Source organism: Ovis canadensis, chromosome 13 (genome assembly GCF_042477335.2).
Source record: "Ovis canadensis isolate MfBH-ARS-UI-01 breed Bighorn chromosome 13, ARS-UI_OviCan_v2, whole genome shotgun sequence".
NCBI lineage: Eukaryota > Metazoa > Chordata > Mammalia > Artiodactyla > Bovidae > Ovis > Ovis canadensis.
The window spans coordinates 62,220,048-62,240,900 of NC_091257.1; the positions used below are offsets into that span (position 1 = coordinate 62,220,048).

General features: G+C 40.0%; 1 protein-coding gene across 1 annotated transcript in view; it reads right to left on the reverse strand.

The window, feature by feature from the left end:
• Nucleotides 1–20,853, reverse strand: part of SLC23A2 (solute carrier family 23 member 2) — a 138,285-nt gene that overhangs the window by 49,798 nt on the left and 67,634 nt on the right. The window contains exons 4-5 of the mRNA XM_069547962.1: nucleotides 3,748–3,864; nucleotides 248–405 (exon numbers count right to left, since the gene is read on the reverse strand). Of these exons, the coding sequence (XP_069404063.1) occupies nucleotides 248–405; nucleotides 3,748–3,864 (275 nt within the window). The remainder of the gene's footprint in view (nucleotides 1–247; nucleotides 406–3,747; nucleotides 3,865–20,853) is intronic.

Here is a 20,853-nt window from a genome sequence, read left to right on the forward strand (position 1 = left end):
TACTAGAGGGAACACTTGCCCTGCCAGCTGGTGGGATGGAAGGAGCTGAGTTCCAGCCTGCACAACTGGTCAGGAAGTGGTGCCACCCACCTAGAGAAGAAACACAACAGAGCTGGGGAGAGGCAAGGCAAATGCCAGTAGGCCACGCTTCCCCATACTCCAGTCAGTCCTTCCAAGCAGCCCTAGGTGAATGTGCACAACGCCTCACGGGCACGTCAGCATTCCCAATTTAGTGTCCCAATCTCACCTGCATCCAAAAGTAGTCTGCAGCAAAGTCGTGATTCCCACACAGAAGAAAATGGTCCCAATGAGCTGGCTGGTGGCCCACTGGTCATATCCCACACACATGGCGTCGGCCAGCAGAAAGGGCACTGCAATGGTGCCGCTAAAACATGTCAGATAATGCTGCGGGGACAGTGAGACAGAGGGGAGAAGTTAATCTTTTTTTGTATTTTGTCTGATTTTACCCTAACTTTGCCCACTCCCCTATTGTTTTTAAAAAGTAGCACACATGAACTTGTTTTTTTAGGTACACACTCATCATATGCAAAATTGTTTTTTTCTCCCTAGCATTTCTCCTACTACATTTTCTCGTCTTCTAACTGACCGGTATTATTACTTATTACGTGAAGCAATCCGGGCCAGCACAAAGGAAACGCAATACAAATACCAGTAATGTTTTATATATAGAATTTTTACTGAGAATTTTTGTTTTTTTAACTGCTTTAATTGCTAAAACCATAGATCTTTCCCCTCTAACCTGTTAACATGAATTGTGTGGCACTGAACCATTCTTGAAACAAACCCTAGTCAGTCATGTTAGATTTTGATTTGCCAATATTTTATGTAGAATTTTACAATTATGTTTTGAGATAATTCATGCTTTTTTAAAACTTCTTTTAGGTCTGGGGATTAGAGTTACAAGCTTCACTGCACAAGGGATTTTCCATCTTTTCCTGTGACCTGGCATTATTTAACAGTAATCAGGGAAGCACTAAGCTCAATCACCTCTGATACGTAGATGACACCACCCTTATGGCAGAAAGTGAAGAGGAGCTAAAAAGCCTCTTGATGAAAGAGGAGAGTGAAAAAGTTGGCTTAAAGCTCAACATTCAGAAAAAAAGATCATGGCATCCGGTCCCATCACTTCATGGGAAACAGATAGGGAAACAGTGTCAGACTTTATTTCTTGGGCTCCAAAATCACTGCAGATGGTGATTGCAGCCATGAAATTAAAAGATGCTTACTCCTTGGAAGGAAAGTTGTGACCAACCTAGATAGCATATTCAAAAGCAGAGACATTACTTTGCCAACAAAGGTCTGTCTAGTCAAGGCTATGATTTTTCCAGCGGTCATGAATGGATGTGAGAGTTGGACTGTGAAGAAGGCTGAGTGCTGAAGAATTGATGCTTTTGAACTGTGGTGTTGGAGAAGACTCTTGAGAGTCCCTTGGACTGCAAGGAGATCCAACCAGTCCATTCTGAAGGAGATCAGCCCTGAGATTTCCTTGGAGGGAATGATGCTGAAGCTGAAACTCCAATACTTTGGCCACCTCATGTGAAGAGTTGACTCACTGGAAAAGACTCTGATGCTGGGAGGGATTGGGGGCAGGAGGAGAAGGGCACGACAGTGGATGAGATGGCTGGATGGCATCACTGACTCAATGGACATGAGTCTGAGTGAACTCCGGGAGTTGGTGATGGACAGGGAGGCCTGGCGTGCTGCGATTCATGGGGTCGCAAAGAGTGGGACACGACTGAGCGACTGAACTGAACTGAGGCTCACACAGCAGCTGTGGGAATCATCCAGAAAGAGCCGATCCCACTCCTCCTTTAGGACCCCTCCCCCATTCCCTACAGCCTGGGCAGGACATTCCAGCTCTCACTGCTCACATCCCTTCCTCCCAGAGGCCTGCCTGTTCAGTTCTTACTTCTGTTCTGCAGATTTCCTCTTTTCTTCCTAACAGTTCCCCATCCCTGCTCATTCTGCAAATTTCCTCTTTTCTTCCTTACAGTTCCCCATCTCTGCTCATTTTTGCCAAAATGCGCTGCTTGCAGCCCAAAATGATCAACTGTGTAACACTAACAGGTGTTTCGTGAAGGGGACAGAACATTCCCATCAGGACTTCCCAGAGCTGCTCACAAGATTGCACTGTCAAGAAGGGAATGATATATACAGGGTGTCCCAATCTTATCTGAAAGGGAAGACTACTACTAGACACATCTATAAACACTTCAAAAAATGAGCTTCCTGAACCTCATTTGAGACATTCAGCCCTAGGGAAATTATGTGCCCAACCAGTCAGGTCCTTTGGTTACGACTTCTTTATTAGAATGCCTTTCTGTCCAGGTTGCCAACTGTTTTAATACCTAAGATTGGGGAAGGGCCTGGAAATTGAACCAAAGTATCAGCTGTCAGCAGGTACAGTCCACCTCCAAGTGAATAAACTTGTCTGGGTAATGAGACTGATTTCCTTAGCATGAACTGATCATTCAAACTTGAGAAAGTAAGAATGCAAAGCAAGACCTCAAAACCAAGGCATACACAGACCAGAACTATGTGTCTGGGCAAGGAGCATTCCATATCATCCCCTTTCTCCTAAAGCCCCACTTTGATCATAAGTGGGAAAAGGGAGTGGTGGCTGGGGGGAGAAGGGGGAGCAGATATCAAAGATGCAGAAGTCCTGCACCAGCTTGGGTCACCTCTCGCCCCATCCCTCCTACCCATTCTTTGGCAGCCTCCTTGCTCTGCTCCCACTGGAAATTGCAAGCAGACATTACCAAGGGAAGCCTGCCTTCCTTTAAAAATAAGACTGAAGCCTCCACATTTATGTCCTGACCAACACAGCACTTCTTTTTTTTTTTTTTTTAAATTTCCTTTTTTACTGAAGGATAATTGCTTGAAAGAATTGTTGTTTTCTGTCAAACCCCAACATGAAACAACCATAAGTATACATGTATCCCCTCCCTTTCGAACCTCCCTCCCATCTCCTGCCCCATCCCACCCCTCTAGATTGATACAGAGCCCCCATTTGAGTTTCCTGAGCCATACAGCAAATTCCCATTGGCTATCTATTTTACATACGGTAATGTAAGTTTCGATGTTACTCTTTCCATACATCTCACCCTCTCCTTCCTTCTCCCCATGTCCGTAAGTCTATTCTCTGTCTATTTCTTCATTGCTGCCCTGTAAATAAATTCTTCAGTACCATTCTTCTAGATTCCATATCTATGTGTTAGAATACGATGTTTATCTTTCTCTTTCTGACTCACTTCACTCTGTATAATAGGTTCTAGGTTCATCCACCTTCTCAGAACTGACTCAAATGCATTACTTTTTACGGCAACACAGCACTTCTTAATGTCACCCATATTTCATGGCAGTTGACAGTGACTATGGATTGGTTAACTAGGAATGAGAGATGAACACTAATCCTTCTTATTTCTATTCCTCTACATTCTCTTCCCTCTTCTCCCCCTTTTCATACATCTATGAACTTTTCCCCTTCCTTCCATGTCATTTCTCTTATTTCCTGAATATTTTCTTTTTTTCCTACCATGGTTAACGTACTCCTCCTGTTTTCTTCCTTTCACTGTTTTGAAATTCATATTAACAATTACCATTCATCATCCTTAAAAGAGTAATTTAAAGCTGTCAATAAGTAAAAAATAAAAATTGAATTTTAAATAATCTAGACAGACAATTCAAGCATCTGCTGGTGGTTACATTCCAAAGGAATCATCTTACCTGCAACCCCAGAAATATGCACAGGTACCAGGGTGGAACATCTTCGATGGTATAAATCATATCTGATCTCTGGGGGTCTAGACTGCCAGTGCTATCCAAGGTCTCAGCAAGGGAGCTCTGTGAGCAAGGGAGAAAAGAAGTTGTTTAATAACAGCAAGGTCTAAAAAATATATAAATAAATAAAAGCAAGGTCTAAGGTTAACAGCATAGGCTGTTACTGAAAAACAATTTTATAAAGTGGCTGTCACTCTAATGTAAAATTAAGCCTTTATTACCTTTGACACAATGTCAAGCACACTTAGTGGGATAGTCTGTTCTCAGGATTTAGGGGCTCAGTATCACTTGCCATCAACTCATCCCCAAGAGCAACCAGCTTGCTCAGAGCTGCTCCCCAAACCTGGGTACCTCCTGCATAGAGAGAGATGCTCCCAAGGTTGAGACCACAAAGTAATACCACGGCATGAGTGAGGCCATCCTTGGGTGGTAACCTGAATTAAGAAATACTATAAAATGCTAACTACTTTCAATAACACTAATCTGCCCCTCCTATCCCAACCCATCCCTGCAAGGAAAAAAATTTTTGTACCTAAACACCCTCTTTTATTTATTTGTAAATTTTACTTTTGGCTGTGCTGGGTCTTTGTTGCTGTATGTGGGCTTTCTCTAGTTACAGCAAGTGGTGGCTACTCTCGAGTTGCGTTGCACAGGCTTCTCATTGCAGTGGCTTCTCTTTTCACAGAGCACGGGGTCTAGAGCATGCGGGTTTCAGTAACTGCAGTGCATGGGCTCAGCAGTTGCAGCACAGGGGCTTAGCTGCTCCACGGCATGTGGGATCTTCCTGGACCAGGGATCAAACCCATGTCCTCTTCACTGGCTGGCAGATTCTTAACCACTGGGCCACTAAGGAAGTCCCAGGAAAACACCCTTCTTTTAAAACACTTCTGCTCAGACACAAATGTTTGTGAAAAGAGCAAAGGTATACAGATTCTATGATTCAAAGAAACCAACACAATTCTGCAAAACAATTATCCTTTAATTAAAAAATAAATTTTTAAAAAAGAAAAAAAATTTAAAGATGCTAAAAAAAAAGACTAAAAATGTATTTATAGTTGAGGATAACCCCACCAACCTCCATTACTGAAGATTTTTTAAGATGTTGTGTTGTATGCTTTAAAAACCAGAATCTTTACAGAGACCACAGGTTATACTCCAGACATGGCTGATCAGCTTCAGTGTCACTTCTGAACTCATCCAGTATCTGAGCCAAACTGAAAACTCGGGGGATTCCCCTATATACCCTTAACGTTACCCTGTTTCTAAAACCATACAAATAATTTATCGGAATCCAAGATGTGATTTTTTTTTTAAGTTTTTTAATAATAAAGCGCCTAAGAGGAAACAAAATTACAAGATGTGCCACAAAAAAGATAAAGATCAACCTTGGTCACATCTGGCTCAATCTATTCCACTTTCCAATGGATCTGATCCACAAAAAGATTCTGAGAAAGATGCTGACTCCTTGTTTATCACTCCATTTTTCATACACTGGAATTTGAACACACACTGGCCAAATACTCTTGAACAAAGAGTGTTGTATTAGTGACACAATTCACCATCACTTTCGAAAGCCTGAAGTGAAGTGAAGTTGCTCAGTCGTGTCCAACTCTTTGCGACCCCATGGACTGTAGCCTAACAGGCTTCTCTGTCCGTGGGATTTCCCAGGCAAGAATACTGGAGTGGGTCGCCATTTCCTTCTCCAGGAGATCTTCCCGACCCAGGGATTGGACCCGGGTCTCCCGCATTGTAGGCAGACACTTTACCGTCTAAGTCACCAGGGAAGTCCTAAAGGTAAATATCAAAAGTAAACGGACATTTGATCTAATCCAAATGTGAATTGAGTATGACCTTTCTGAAAGAATTTTTGTTCCACTCAAACAATGGATATTGGCAGGTCTGCATTATTAAATGGGTTTAAACATATCATATGTGTCTTTCAAAACTTGTTCATAGGGGTGGCAGAGAAGGTACACATGGTGAGGAACTTGATACGCAGTTGTGTGTGTGCTTAGCCGCTCAGTCATGTCCGACTCTGACCCCATGGACTATAGCCCGCCAGGATCCTCTGTCCGTGGGGATTCGCCAGGCAAGAATACTGGAGTGGGTTGCCATTACCTTCTCCAGAGGATCTGCCCAACCCAGGGCTTGAACCTGGGTCTCTTGCATTGCAGGCAGATTCTTTACTACTGAGCTACCAGGGAAGCCATGATATGCAGTGATGCGCAGTAAAGGATTAACTCAGCAGGTCTGGGCTGTCCAAACCCTGCACCTTTGAAAGAAAAGTTTGGTCCTTACCTGACACCTGGAAGATACTTTAATGTTTTTTGGAATATCCTTCCTCTTAAGAGTATATTTGTTTACCTGAATCCTTGAGCCGCCCTTCACAGATTATTCTAACAGTGCAATTGACGATGGGGGCCTTGGGCCACATGGTATCAATTTGACTTGAGAGGGTCTGGCAACACTTCTTGAGTGTCCTCACACATTGCTTTGGGGGAAGCTAAGCACTGCCCACATGACTCATTAGGAAGAGGACAACTGAAAGTTTGCTCAGTGTCTCCTATACCCCGCCCTACATGGTTTTTTAAATTGATTTTAATCTGAACGCTTTTTCTCAAATAAGCTATAACCAGAAGCTTTTCTGAATTCTATGAGTCGGTCTTGTTCAGTCACTAAGTCATGTCCAACTCTTTTCGACCCATGGACTTCAATATCTCCCTGAGTTTGCTCAAATTAATGTCCACTGAGTCAGTGTGAGTCATCCAAGCCAATCACTGAACCTGATTTGGGACTCCTAAACCAGTCTTGGACTTCCCTGATGGCTCAGACGGTAAAGCGTCTGTCTACAATGCAGGAGACCCGGGTTCGGGCCCTGGGTTGGGAAGATCCCCTGGAGAAGGAAATGGCAATCCCCTCCAGTTCTACTGCCTAAAAAATCCCATGGACAGAGGAGCCTGGTAGGCCTCAGTCTATGGGGGTCACAAAGAGTCGGACACGACTGAGCGACTTCACTTCACTTCACTTCAAATCAGTCTTGGATATCTCTGAACGAAGCTGACCATTTGCTGATACGATGTAACAATGGACACTGGACTCACTACACAAAGGACAACTCAACACTATCATAGGGCCTACAGGTGGGAGTGTTACTGCTCACCAAGTAACAAAAAGAAATGTCTGAAAACAGGACAGTAACACTACACTTACTAGATTAGTATAATCTGTTACAATAATATTTTAAGCATTATTACTCTAAAGATTCCCAAATGGCTAGTTTTACCTACAAAACACAAGAACAGAACTGAAAAGACTGAATCTGTCCTCTTTATAATCTGGAAGGCTAAGATTAAGATGTGTACACAAACATATATATATATATACTGTATACACAGGATTTTTCTTAGTAATGAGGGTGGTTCTACAACTCAGTAATGGAACTAATGTAAATGTCCACTGATGATATCAAGAAAAGGCAGGAAATTGTGTGGTCAAGGGGATCAGTGAACCCTGTCAGACAAATGCTACACTGCTCCTCCCAGAGACAGAAGGAGAATGGTCACTGAGGACCATGGTACCACATTCTGTTATCACAGCATGAACAATATGAGCCATTTTAAAACTGCAAAAACAAAAACCTCCAACAGAGAAGTTTCTTTGAAAGATGATTACATTAAGTCAGACAGAGTAGGAGAAATATTGGATGACATCCCTTCTATATGGAATCTAAAAAGAAATGAAAGAAATGAACTCACTAACAAAACAGAAAAGAGACTCAAGACTTATGGTGAGGGTGAGGGGGTGAGGATCGGGGCAAGATGGAAGGAGAGAAAGTTAGGGAGCTTGGGGTGGACATAAACAAACCCTATATTTAAAGTGGATAACCAATAAGGGCCTACTGTATTGCACACGGAACTCTGCTCAGTGTTATATGGCGGCCTGAATGGGAGGGGAGTTTGGGGGAGAATGGACACATGTATATGTATGGCTGAGTCCCTTCACTATTCACCCTATCGTTAACATTGTTAACTGACTATATCCCATTATTTTTGGAATATGTAGAGCATCTATATGAGCTGTGACCCATCTGGGAGAGGGAAAGGTATAAAGAAGTGAGCTGGCTGACCAACAAGAAGCTGAAAAATGTTCTATGCTTGAAGACAGAATAGGGATGGGAAAAAAATGGGATTTAACTCTGCAAACCAATCAGACACCCTGCTGCCTGCTAACTGCTATTCTCCCCCTTCAAGACACAAAAATGTATTATTTGAAGAATACAAATCAGAAATACCTCAGACTGAGGAATACTATGTGTGGTTTTAACCCACAAGCATGAACAGTGAGATCCTTATCTGTTTCCAGAATACCAGAAGCTATAGGAAGAGACTAGAGGACTCCTTTCCAGATAATTTGATCAGCCTCAGAGATAAAACACTACCATCTACAGACCCTACAGTAACAAGATAGCTTTCCCTATTCAGTGGAAAGGCTGAACAGAACATTTTACCCACACACAATGATTCCACAATCATATTTTTTATTGCCTCACATTCCTCCGAAAATAAGAGCCAAATAGAGGAAACAGGTCCATGTAGTAGAAAGAAAACACATTGGCAGGGGAGAAACCTGTCTCTTCACAAAAGTATTTTGAACCTGGGAGGAAAGAAATGTCATTTTCAAATCTCTAATCAGTAAATTAAAAAAAAAAAAAAGAGTAAAACAGACCTTAGGAACTAAAAACAGGATAGGAAAAAAAATTCAACAAAAGGGTTGAGAGTCCCAAATAACAAAAAGACAAATGTAGATTAAGAACAATTTTTATGCAAGAAAACAGAACACAGGAATCAAAGAAATAAGAAAATTTCTAAGAACTAAAGGATATGCTTGCAAATTAGAAAAATACACCAAGTTCTCAATAAATTAATTAAAAAAGATTCAGCTGTCTTTGAAAACTCAACAAAAGAATCTAATATGTCAAGAAATTTAAGGACAAAGGGGAAATAAAATATGAGTTTTAAGAATTTGGACAGAAGGGGAAAAAAAAGAAAAATCAAAATGGTAGGAGCACAAGAGGGAAGACCACATGAAAAAAGTATAAGAGAAAAAAAGATTAGAGAGAAGTGATAGAGAGGGCAGACAAAGTAGGTCCAAAACAGACACAAATGGAGCCCCCAAGTAAGAAAACCAAAAGAAGAAACTAGAACAAAAAATAAAGATATAATTCAAGACAACATTGCTGAAGTAACAGGAGACTTGAAGCTAAACACTGAAAGTGCCAGGAAAAGCTGACACAGAAGGTCAGCTTCAAAACTTATGATTATTATTATATGATAGTCAGTAAAGTTACTGAATATAAAAGATAAATAATCCACAGAAAAGGCAAAAAGATCAAGATATTGATTTACAAGGGGGAAAAAAAGACCAGCCTGAGTTCTTCAAAGCCATATTCAATACCAGAAAATGAGAAAAGAGCAAACAATAAGGTATGACTCAATTATTTCCTTAATTTTGTATTACATAATTTTTGAAAACTATAGTGTTAGAAGGAACTTGAAACGCCTGCTCTGTATCTACCCCCAGCTCCAGCTTCAAAATTTATTATCCCTAGATTCTTATTTAATCTATTCCCCATCTCATTCTAACTTTATTGGAGTAAAGGGATGGATTATTTTAAACCAAATCCTCAAAATACATACATTTGCTCAGAAACACATATATGTCTCTTCAGCAGATAAAGACCCTAAAAAGAACGGAAATACCATTACATACTAATCAAATTAACAATTTCTTCATATCAGCGAATACCCAATGCTTATTACAATTTTTTCATCCTATGTCAAAATTTTGTTACAGCTGATTTATTTGAGTCAGGATCTAAACAATGTCCTAAAGATTTTACATCCAGCCAAACTTTCCTTCAAGCCTAAATGCTATAGATAAATTCTAATCCAAAATTATTCCCATGATCCAGTTCTTCAGTGTTATTTCTATAATGTCAGTGAATATATCAAATCACATAGGAATCGTATGAAAATGCAAATTCTGATTCAGCAGGTTTTGGTTGGGAGAGAGACTCTACATTTCTAACAAGCTTGTAGGTAATGATGTCAACAAAGCTGATGCATGGACTACACTTTAATATCAAGAGCCTGGAGGATGAACTTCAGTCAACCAAGAAATTACTGGTGAGAATCAGCAGAAGGTTTGACTCAAATTAGCTGTAGGAATAAAACTAAAAGTAGGAAGTAGGTAGCCAGAATGTATAAAAGTCATGTGCACCAAAAAGATACAGACATTACCATTAACAAAATGTGAGAGGGAAAAAGAAAAAGGCAAGCAGTAAATTGTAATCTAATATAGTTGGAAGATAAAGCATGATACTTAAAGCTGACAAATCAATTATAATAGAAAGTGTAAGTAGTATTTCTGATCAAAATCAGATAGTAGAAGAAAGAAAAGGGAAAGAAGAAAACTCACCAATTTTGTTACTGTTCATGGTAGATAAATGAAAATTATTCAGTTTTATTTTAAAATTAAAATTAATGAGATCTATTATCAATAATATTTTTATCAATGTGAATATTCTAATGTCCTTGTTTTTAGAAATACACATTGAAATATTTAGGGAAAAAGGAGTATTGTGTCTGTAACTTACTTTCAAACAGTTCAGAAATAATAGGTGTATATAGAGCAAATGATTTTTTAAATCATGAGATTATCTATTCAAAATATTAAAATTAATTTTTAAAAATAGAAAAATTCCACATACACTTAGTAGCCTAGTGAGGTATATACATGATGTAGGTGGGGTAGTGACTAGTAGCTCACTGTCTATAGTACAACACTCTCAGATATGTGTGCTCATGAGTGGAAAAGCATGTGGAATAAACACATCAGACTGCCAGTTGTCAACTATGCTCGGTAGACCAAGAATGGAGGCAGCACATTTTAAACATTTTAATACAATTTTGAGCTGTTTATATTAAGCAAGTATGCTCAAGAACAAATGGTACTAAAAGGTAAAGAGAGTCTGGAAGCGAGGGGGAGGAGCCTCCACAATGGCACCCACTGTCACCGGCTTCACAAGGTAGAAGGCACTCCCCAGCATGCACCGCAGCCACCTCCACCTCTCCAGGAGACTGTCCCAGACCAGCAGTAAATTCCCACTCATTTCACATATGAGCACCAAAATCGCAACTAGCTATTAACAACCATCGACAGAAGACACTGGAACCCACTAAAAAAGATACCCAGCATCCAAGGACAAAGGAGAAGCCAAAACGAAATGGTACGAGGGAAAAATTATGATAAAATCAAATCCTATACCTGCCAGGTCAGCGACTCAAAAATTGGAGAACAATTATACCAAAGAAGCTCCCCACTGTTGCGAAGGTTCTAGGCCCCACATCAGGCTCCCCAGCCTGGGGATCTGGCCAAGGGACTAGGAATCTCCAGGGAATCTGACTTTGAAGGCCAGTGGGATTTGATTACAGAGCTCCCACAGGACTGCGGAAACAAGAGATTCTTGGAAGGCACAAACAAAATCTTGTGCACACCAGGTCCCAAAGGAACGGAGGAGTGACTCCACAGAAGACTGAGTCAGACCTACCTGTGGGTGTTTGAGGGTCTCCTGTAGAGGCATGGGCTGGCAGTGGCCTGCTATGGAGACATGGACACTACGCCCTCTTGGAGGTCTCCCATAGTCCTATTACAGAAACCTATAGATTCCAGGACTGGGTCATCTCAGGCCAAACAACTAACTGGGAGGGGAGCATAGCCCCACCATCAGCAGACAATTGTATTCAAGTTTTACTGAGCACAGCCCTGCCCACCAGACCAAGACCCAGTTTCCCCCACAGTCTGTCCCTCCCATCAGGAAGCTTATCAGTTCAGTTCAGTTCAGTTGCTCAGCCGTGTCCGACTCTTTGCAACCCCACGAATCGCTGCACGCCAGGCCTCTGTGTCCATCACCAACTCCTGGAGTTCACTCAGATTCACGTCCATCGAGTCAGTGACGCCATCCAGCCATCTCATCCTCTGTTGTCCCCTTCTCCTCCTGCCCCCAATCCCTCCCAGCATCAGAGTCTTTTCCAATGAGTCAACTCTTCGCATGAGGTGGCCAAAGTACTGGAGTTTCAGCTTCAGCATCATTCCTTCCAAAGAAATCCCAGGGCTGATCTCCTTCAGAATGGACTGGTTATACAAGCCTCTTATTCTCATCCACCAGAAGGCAGACAGAAGAAATAAGAACTACAATCCCATCAGCCTCTAGAACTAATACCACAATCACAGAAAACTACCCCAAATGAAATAGGATTATGTACCAGATGAAGAAACAAGATAAATACCCAGAAACACAATTAAATGAAATGGAGATAGGCACCCCCCAGAAAAAGAATTTAGAATAACGACAGTGAAGATGATTCAGGATCTCTGAAAAGGACTGGAGGCGAAGATTGAGGTGATGCAAGAAAAGCTTACCAAGGACCTAGAAGAACTAAAGAACAAGCAATCAGAGGTAAGCAATACACTAGACAGAATCAAGCACAGAATAACTGAAGCAGAAGAATGGGTAAGTGACCTGGAAAACAGAATGGTAGAAATCAATGCTGCAAAATGGAATATAGGAAAAAGAATGAAAAGAAATGAAGACAGCCTAACAGACCTCTGGGACAACATTAAACACACCAATATTCACATTATATGGGCCCCAGAAGGAGAAAAGAGAGAGAAAGGACCCAAGAAAATATCTGAAGTGCTAACAGGTGAAAACATCCCCCACATGGGAAAGGAAATAGTCAGTCATGTCCAGGAAGCACAGAGTCCCAGGCAGGATAAACCCAAGGAGGAACAAACCAAAACACAGGGTAATCAAACTGACAAAAATTAAAGATAAATCATTAAAAGAAACAAGGGAAAAAAGACAAATAACATACAAGGGAAAACCTATAAGGTTATCAGCCGATTTCTCAACAGAAACTCTACAAGCCAGAAGGGAATGGCAAAATATATTTCAAATGATAGAGAGGAAGAACCTACAACCAAGAATACCCTACCCAACTAGACTCTTTCAGATTTGATACTGAAATCAAAAGCTTTCCAGACAAGCAAAATTAAGAGAATTCAGCACCACTAAATCAGTTTTATAACAAATGCTAAAAGAACTTCTCTAGTCAGGAAACACAAGAGAAGGAACTGATCTATAAAAAATAAATCCCAAACAACAAAATAGGAGTAGGATCATACATATCAATAATTACCTTAAATGTAAATGAATTAAATGCACCAACCAAAACATAAACTGGCTGAGTGGACACAAAAACAAGACCCAAATATATACTGTCTATAAGAGACCCACTTCATACCTAGGGACACTTACAGACTGAAAATAAGGGGATGGGAGAAGGTATTTCATGCAAATAGAAATCATAAAAAAGCTGGAGTAGCAATACTCATATCAGACATAATAAACTTTAAAACAAAGACTGTTATAAGAGACAAAGAAGGACACTACATAATGATCAAGAGCTCAATCCAAGAAGAAGATATAGCAATTATAAATATATACGCACCCAACACAGAAGCACCTCAGTATGTAAGACAAATACAAACAAAAAGGGAGAAATCGACAGTAACAAAATTAATAGTGGAAGACTTTCATATCCCACTTTCAACGATGGACCGATCATTTGGGCAGAAAATCAGTAAGGAAATGCAGGCCTTTGTTGTTGCTGTTCAGTCACTCAGTCATGTCTGACTCTTTCAACCCCAAGGACTGCAGCACATCAGACTTCCTTGTCCTTCACTATCTCCGGAGCTTGCACAAACTCACATCCACTGAGTCAATGAGGCCATACAACCATCTCATCCTCTGTCATCCCCTTCTTCTCCTGCCTTCAATCTTCCCCAGCATCAGGATTTTTTCTTATCAGTCAGCTCTTCGCGTCAGGTGGCCAAAGCACTGGAGCTTCAGCTTCAGCATCAGTCCTTCCAATGAATATTCAGGACTGATATCCTTTATGACTGACTGGTTTGATCTCCTTGCAGTCCAAGGGACTCTCAAGAGTATTGTCCAACACCACAGTTCAAAAACATCAACTTTTGGGGCTCAGCTTTCTTATTGATCCAGCTCTCACATCCATACATGACTGCTGGAAAAACCATAGCCTTGACTATACGGATCTTTGGTGGCAAAGTGATGTCTCTACTTTTTAATATGCTTTTTAATATGCTGTCTAGCTCTGTCATGGCTTTCCTTCCAAGGAGCAAGCGTCTTTTCATTTCATGGCTGCAGTCACCATCAGCAGTGATTTTGGAGCCCAAGAAAATAAAAATCTGTCACTGTTTCCATTGTTTCCCTATGTATTTGCCATGAAGTGATGGGACCAGATGCCACGATCTTCGCTTTTTCAGTGTTGAGTTTTAAGCCAGCTTTTTCACTCTCCTCTTTCATTTTCATTAAGAGGCCCTTTAGCTCCTCTTCACTTTCTGCCGTAAGGGTGGTGTCACCTGCATATCTGAGGTAATCGATATTTCTCCCTGCAATCTTGATTCCGGCTTGTGCTTCATCCAGCCCAGCATTTCACATGATGCACGCTGCATAGAAGTTAAATAAGTAAGGTGACAATACATGGCCTTGATATACTCCTTTCCCAATTTTGAACCAGTCCATTGTTCCATGTCTGGTTCTAACTGTTGCTTCCTGACCTGCATACAGGTTTCTCAGGAGACAGGTAAAGTGGTCTGGTATTCCCATCTCTTTAAGAATTTTTCACAGGTTGTTGTGATCCACACAGTCAAAGGCTTTAGTGTAGTCAATGAAGAAGAAGAAGATGTTCTGCTAGAATTCTCTTGCTTTTTCTATGACCCAACAGATGTTGGCGATTTGATCTCTGGTTCCTCTGCCTTTTCTAAATCCAGCTTGAACATCTTGAAGTTCTCGGTTCACATACTGTTGAAGTCAAGCTTGGAGAATTTTCAGCATTACTTTGCTAGCCTGTGAAATGAGTGAATTGTGTGGTAGCTTGAACATTCTTTGGCATTGCCTTTCATTGAGACTGGAATGAAAACTGACCTTTTCCAATCCTGTGGCTACTGCTGAGTTTTCCAAATTTGCTGACATATTGCGTACAACACTTTCACAGCATCATCTTTTAGGATTTGAAATAGCTCAGCTGGAACTCCATCACCTCCACTAGCTTTCTTTATAGTGATGCTTCCTAAGGCCCACTTGACTTCGTACTCCAGGATGTCTGGCTCTAGGTGAGTGATCACACCATCGTGATTATCTGGGTCATTACGATTTTTTTCCTATAGTTCTTCTGTGTATTCTTGCCACCTAGGATATTTTAGATGACTTAGACTTGATTGTTATTTATAAAGAATCCCATCCAAAAGCAGCAGACTTCACATTTTTCTCAAGTGCATACAGAATGTTCTCCAGGATGACCACATGCTGGGCCACAAGGCAAGCCTTGGCAAATGTAAAGAAATCGAAATCATATCAAGCTGCTTTTCTGATCACAGTGCTATGAGATGAGAAATAAACTACAAGGGAAAAACCTCTAGGAAACACAAACACATGGCAGCTAAACAATATGCTACTAAACAACCACTGGTTCACTGAAGAAATCAAAAGAAATTTAAAAAAAATACCTAGAGACAATGCAAATGGAAGCACAACACCTCAAAACCTACTGGATGCAGCAAAAGTAATTACGATATAATCTTACTTCAAGAAATAAGAAAAATCTCAGATAAACCACCTAACCTTACACCTAAAACAACTAAAGAAAAACAAACAAAACTTAGAGTTAGCAGAAGGAAGGAAATCATAAAAGTCAGAGCAGAAATAAATGAAATAGAAACAAAGAAAACAATCACAAGGATCAATGAAACTAAAAGCTGGTTCTTTGAAAAGATAACAAGATTGATAAACCTTTAGCCAGATTCATCCAAAAAAAAAAAAAATGGAGAGAACTCAAATCAGTAAAATTAGAAATGAAAAGAGACTACTATGAACAACTGTATGCCAATAAAATGGACAACCTGGAAGAAATAGACAAATTCTTGGAAAGGTACAGTTCCCCTAGACTGAAACAGGAAGAAACAGAAAATATGAACAGACCAGTCACAAGCACTGAAATTGAAACCATGATTAAAAACCTCCCAAAAAACATAAATCCAGGACCCAACAGCTTCACAAGCTAATTTTATCAAACATTTAAGAGAACAGTTAAAACATCTATCCTTCTGAAACTGTTCCAAAAAGCCACAGAGGAAGGAATACTTTCCAACTCATTTAAAAGCAGACAAAGATATGACAAAAAAAAAGAAAACTAGAGACCAGTATCACTGATGAACATAGATGCAAAACAAATACTAGCAATCCATATCCAACAACACATTAAAAAGATCATACACCACGATCAAGTGGGATTCATCCCAGGGATGCCAGGATTTTCAACACCTGTAAATCAATTAAATTGAATAAAAAACATATAATCATCTAAATAGATGCAGAAAAGGCTTTAGACAAAATCCAGTGCCCATTTATGATAAAAACTCTCCAGAAAGTGGGCATAGAGGGTACATACCTCAACATAATAAAGGTCATATATGACAAACCTACAGCTAACATCATACTTAATGGTGAAAAGCTGAAAGCATTCCCTCTAAGATCAGGAACAGACAAGGATGTCCACTCTCATCACTTTTAATCAATATAGTTTTGCAAGTCCTAGCTACAGCAATCAGAAAAGAAAAAGAAGTAAAGGGAATCCAAATTGGAAAATAAAACGTTAAACTGTCACTGTTTACAGATGATATATTATACACAGAAGATCCTAAAGATGCTACCAGAAAATTACTAGAACTCATCAACAACAGACTGGTTCCAAATAGGAAAAGGAGTACATCAAGGCTGTATTTGTCACCCTGCTTATTTAACTTATCTGCAGAGTACATCATGAGAAATGCTGGACTGGAAGAAACACAAGCTGGACTCAAGATTGCCGGGAGAATTATCAATAACCTCAGATATGCAGATGACACCATCCTTATGACAGAAAGTGAAGAGGAGCTAAAAAGCCTCTTGATGAAAGTGAAAGAGGAGAGTGAAAAAGTTGGCTTAAAGCTCAACATTCAGAAAACAAAGATCACGGCATCTGGTCCCATCACTTCATGGGAAATAGATGGGGAAACAGTAGAAACAGTGTCAGACTTTATTTCTTTGGGCTCCAAAATCACTGCAGATGGTGACTGCAGCCATGAAATTAAAAGACGCTTACTCCTTGGAAGAAAAGTTACGACCAACCTAGACAGCATATTCAAAAGCAGAGACATTACTTTGCCGACTAAGGTCCATCTAGTCAAGGCTATGGTTTTTCCTGTGGTCATGTATGGATGTGAGAGTTGGACTGTGAAGAAGGCTGAGCGCCGAAGAATTGATGTGTTTGAACTGTGGTGTTGGAGAAGACTCTTGAGAGTCCCTTGGACTGCAAGGAGATCCAACCAGTCCATTCTGAAGGAGATCAACCCTGGGATTTCTTTGGAAGGACTGACGCTAAAGCTGAAGCTCCAGTACTCTGGACACCTCATGCGAAGAGTTGATTCACTGGAAAAGACTCTGATGCTGGGAGAGACTGGGGGCAGGAGGAGAAGGGGACGACCGAGGATGAGATGGCTGGATGGCATCACGGACTTGATGGACGTGAGTCTGAGTGAACTCCAGGAGATGGTGATGGACAGGGAGGCCTGGCGTGCTGCCATTCATGGGGTCGCAAAGAGTCAGACACAACTGAGCGACTGAACTGAACTGATCAATGAATTTGGTAAATTTGCAGGTTACAAAATCAATACACAAAAGTCTGTTGCACTTCTATATACTAACAATGAAAGATTAGAAAGAGAATTACAAGAAGCAATTCCATTTATTGTTACATCAAAAAGAATAAAATACCAAAGAATTAACCTACCTAAGGGACAAAAGACCTGTACTCCCGAAACTGTAAGACACGGATGAAAGAAATCGGATGACAAACAGATGGAAAGATATACCATGTTCATGGATTGAAAGAACTAATATATTATATAGTATTGTCAAAATAACTATACTACCCAAGGCAATCTATAGATTCAATGCAATCCCTATGAAATTACCAATGGCACTTTTCACAGTACTAGAACAAAAAATTTCAAGATTTGTATGGAGATACAAAAGAGCATGAATAGCTAAAGCAATCTTGAAAAAGAAAAACAGAGCTGGAGGAATCAGGCTCCCTGACTTTAGACTATATTAGAAAGCCACAATCAACCAGACAGTATGGTACTGGCACAAAAATAGGAATATAGATCAATAGAACAGGATAAAAAAAAAAACAGAAATAAGCCCCTGAACCTATAGTCAATTAATCTATGACAAAAGAAGCAAGGCTACACAATGTGGGAATGACAGTCTCTTCAATAAATGATGCTAGTAAAAATGGAAAACCACATGTAAAAAATATTAGATCATTCTTTGACCCCATACACAAAAATAAGCTTAAAGTAGATTAAGATCTAAATGTTAGGCTGGACACTATAAACTCTTGGAGGAAAACATAGGCAGAACACACTCTGACATAAATCACAGCAATGTCTTTTTTAACTCACCTCCCAGAATAATGGAAACAAAAGCAAAAATAAACAAACTGGACCTACTTAAACTCAAAAGCTTTTACACAATAAAGGAAACAATAAAACAAAAAGACAACCCACAGATTGGGAGAAAATATTTGCAAATAATGGGACTGATAAGGGATTAATTTCCAAAATTTTCAAACAGCTTATGATATTTAATGGCAAGCCACTTCAGTATTCTTGCCTGGAAAATCCTAGGGATGGAATAGCCTGGTAGGCTACAGTCCATGGGGTTGCAAAGAGTCAGACACAACTGAGCTACTTCACTTTCTTTCTTTCTTTATGACATTTAATGGCATCAAAACAAACAACCCACTCAAAAATGGGCAGAAGACCTGGATAGACATTTCTCTAAGGATGACATACAGATGGCCAACAGGCACATGAAAAGATGTTCAAAACTGCCAGTTATTAGAGAATGCAAATCAAAACTACAATAAGATATCACCTCACACCAGCCAGAATGGCTATCATCAAAAAGTCTACAAACAACAAATGCTGGAGAGGGTGTGGAGAGAAGGGAATCCTTCTGTGCTGTTGGTGGGAATGTAAAATACAGCCACTACAGAGAACAGTATGGAGGTTCCTTAAAAAACTGAAACTATGAGCTACCATATGACCCTGCAGTTCCACTTCTGGGCATATAACCAGAGAAAAACACAGCCTGAAAAGACACATGCACGCCACTGTTCAGTACAGCACTGTTTACAGTGGTCAAGACATGGAAGCAACCTAAATGTCAATTGACAGATGAGTGGATAAAGAAGATGCAGTATGTATATACAATGGACTATTACTCGGCCATTAAAAAGAATGAAATGAGGCCATTTCCAGCAACATGGATGCACCTAGAGAGTGTATACTGAGTGAAGTAGGTCACACAGAGAAGAAATATCATATGACACCCCTTATGTATAGAATCTAAAATGATACAGATGAACTTACTCACAAAACAGAAGGAGACCCAGACTTAGCAAACAAACTCATGGTTGCCAGGGGGAAGGGATAGTTAAGGACTTTGGGAAGGTCATGTACACACTGCTATATCTAAAACAGATAACCAACAAAAACTTACTGTACAGCACATGGAACTCTGCTCAATCTTATGTGCCAGCCTGGACAGAAGGGGGATTTGGGGGAGAATGGATATATGTATACATATGGCTGAGTTCCTTCACTGTTCACCTGAAACTATCACAACATTGTTAATTGGCTATATCCCAATACAAAATGTTTTTGGTGTTAAAGAGATAGAGAGAGAATCTACATGGTTCATAAACCAAAAAAGGTTAAAACTTAAAAAAGAAACACCCTCATTATGAAGTTCAAGTCCCTCAGCCTCCCAAATTGAAGAATCCTAATGATACTGAAGTCCATACTAAGAAAGTACTGGACATGAGTTCCAACATCATCCTATGGACTTAAGCTTGATGATCTGGGGCACTAACCTTCTGGTCTTTTCAGCAAAAAAATCCCTTTGAGCAAATTCCAAAATGAGTCTCTTGTAGCTAATATCAGATTAGCCAGAATTTACTACAAGAAATTCAAGAGTTTTAATGGACACCAGAAAAGCAAAGTTTTTAATAAAATAAGTAAGTACATTAAAATGAATAGCTAAGAAACCCTATGGATATGGAGAACACATAGGACAGAATCTCTTGCTTTCAGTTCTTTTCTTTCCTTGAATGGTTCATTCTTATTTCATAGTCAAGTGTTCAGAGAGCCTTTCAATGCCATCTGAAAAGCAAGATCCCAAAGAGTAAAATCCTCTGGTGTCAAGTTTTCTTTACACAAATTCAAGGCAACAAAAGACCTAATATTTCATTTTCTTCACCTTTAAAACAAGGATAGTGATGGTACCTTTCTAACAGGGTTGCTAAGAGGACTAAATGTGACAGGCTGTTGAAGCTAAAGGTCTGGACCTTTGGCATTATTCAACATACAATAATTCTTACTATCCTTGCCATTTCATAGGAAAAGAAAAAGGACCAGTAAAATAGGAAGATATTCTATTTCACTAGTGTTCAAGGAAATACACACCTATTAAAGTTCAGATGATGAAAAAAATGTTCACCCGAACAATAAATGTCTAGCATAAATGTGCTAACATTATCATACTAGACATTTTTCCTGCCAGCAGAGCAGTAAAAGGTACACCTACAGATATTTTACACCCTGAAAAATTAATACTCTATCAATCATTTCAAAAGAGAGCCATCAATTCCTGGATAATGAACATCCGAAATCATGACAGCCTACAGCCTGGAAATTCTGGTGACTCTCTGATTAAGGATCAAATATCTGAGGTTTGGATGGAGTTCAACAAGTCTGTAAAAGACAGAAGCACTTTGCTACAAGATGTGTCTCTTGGAT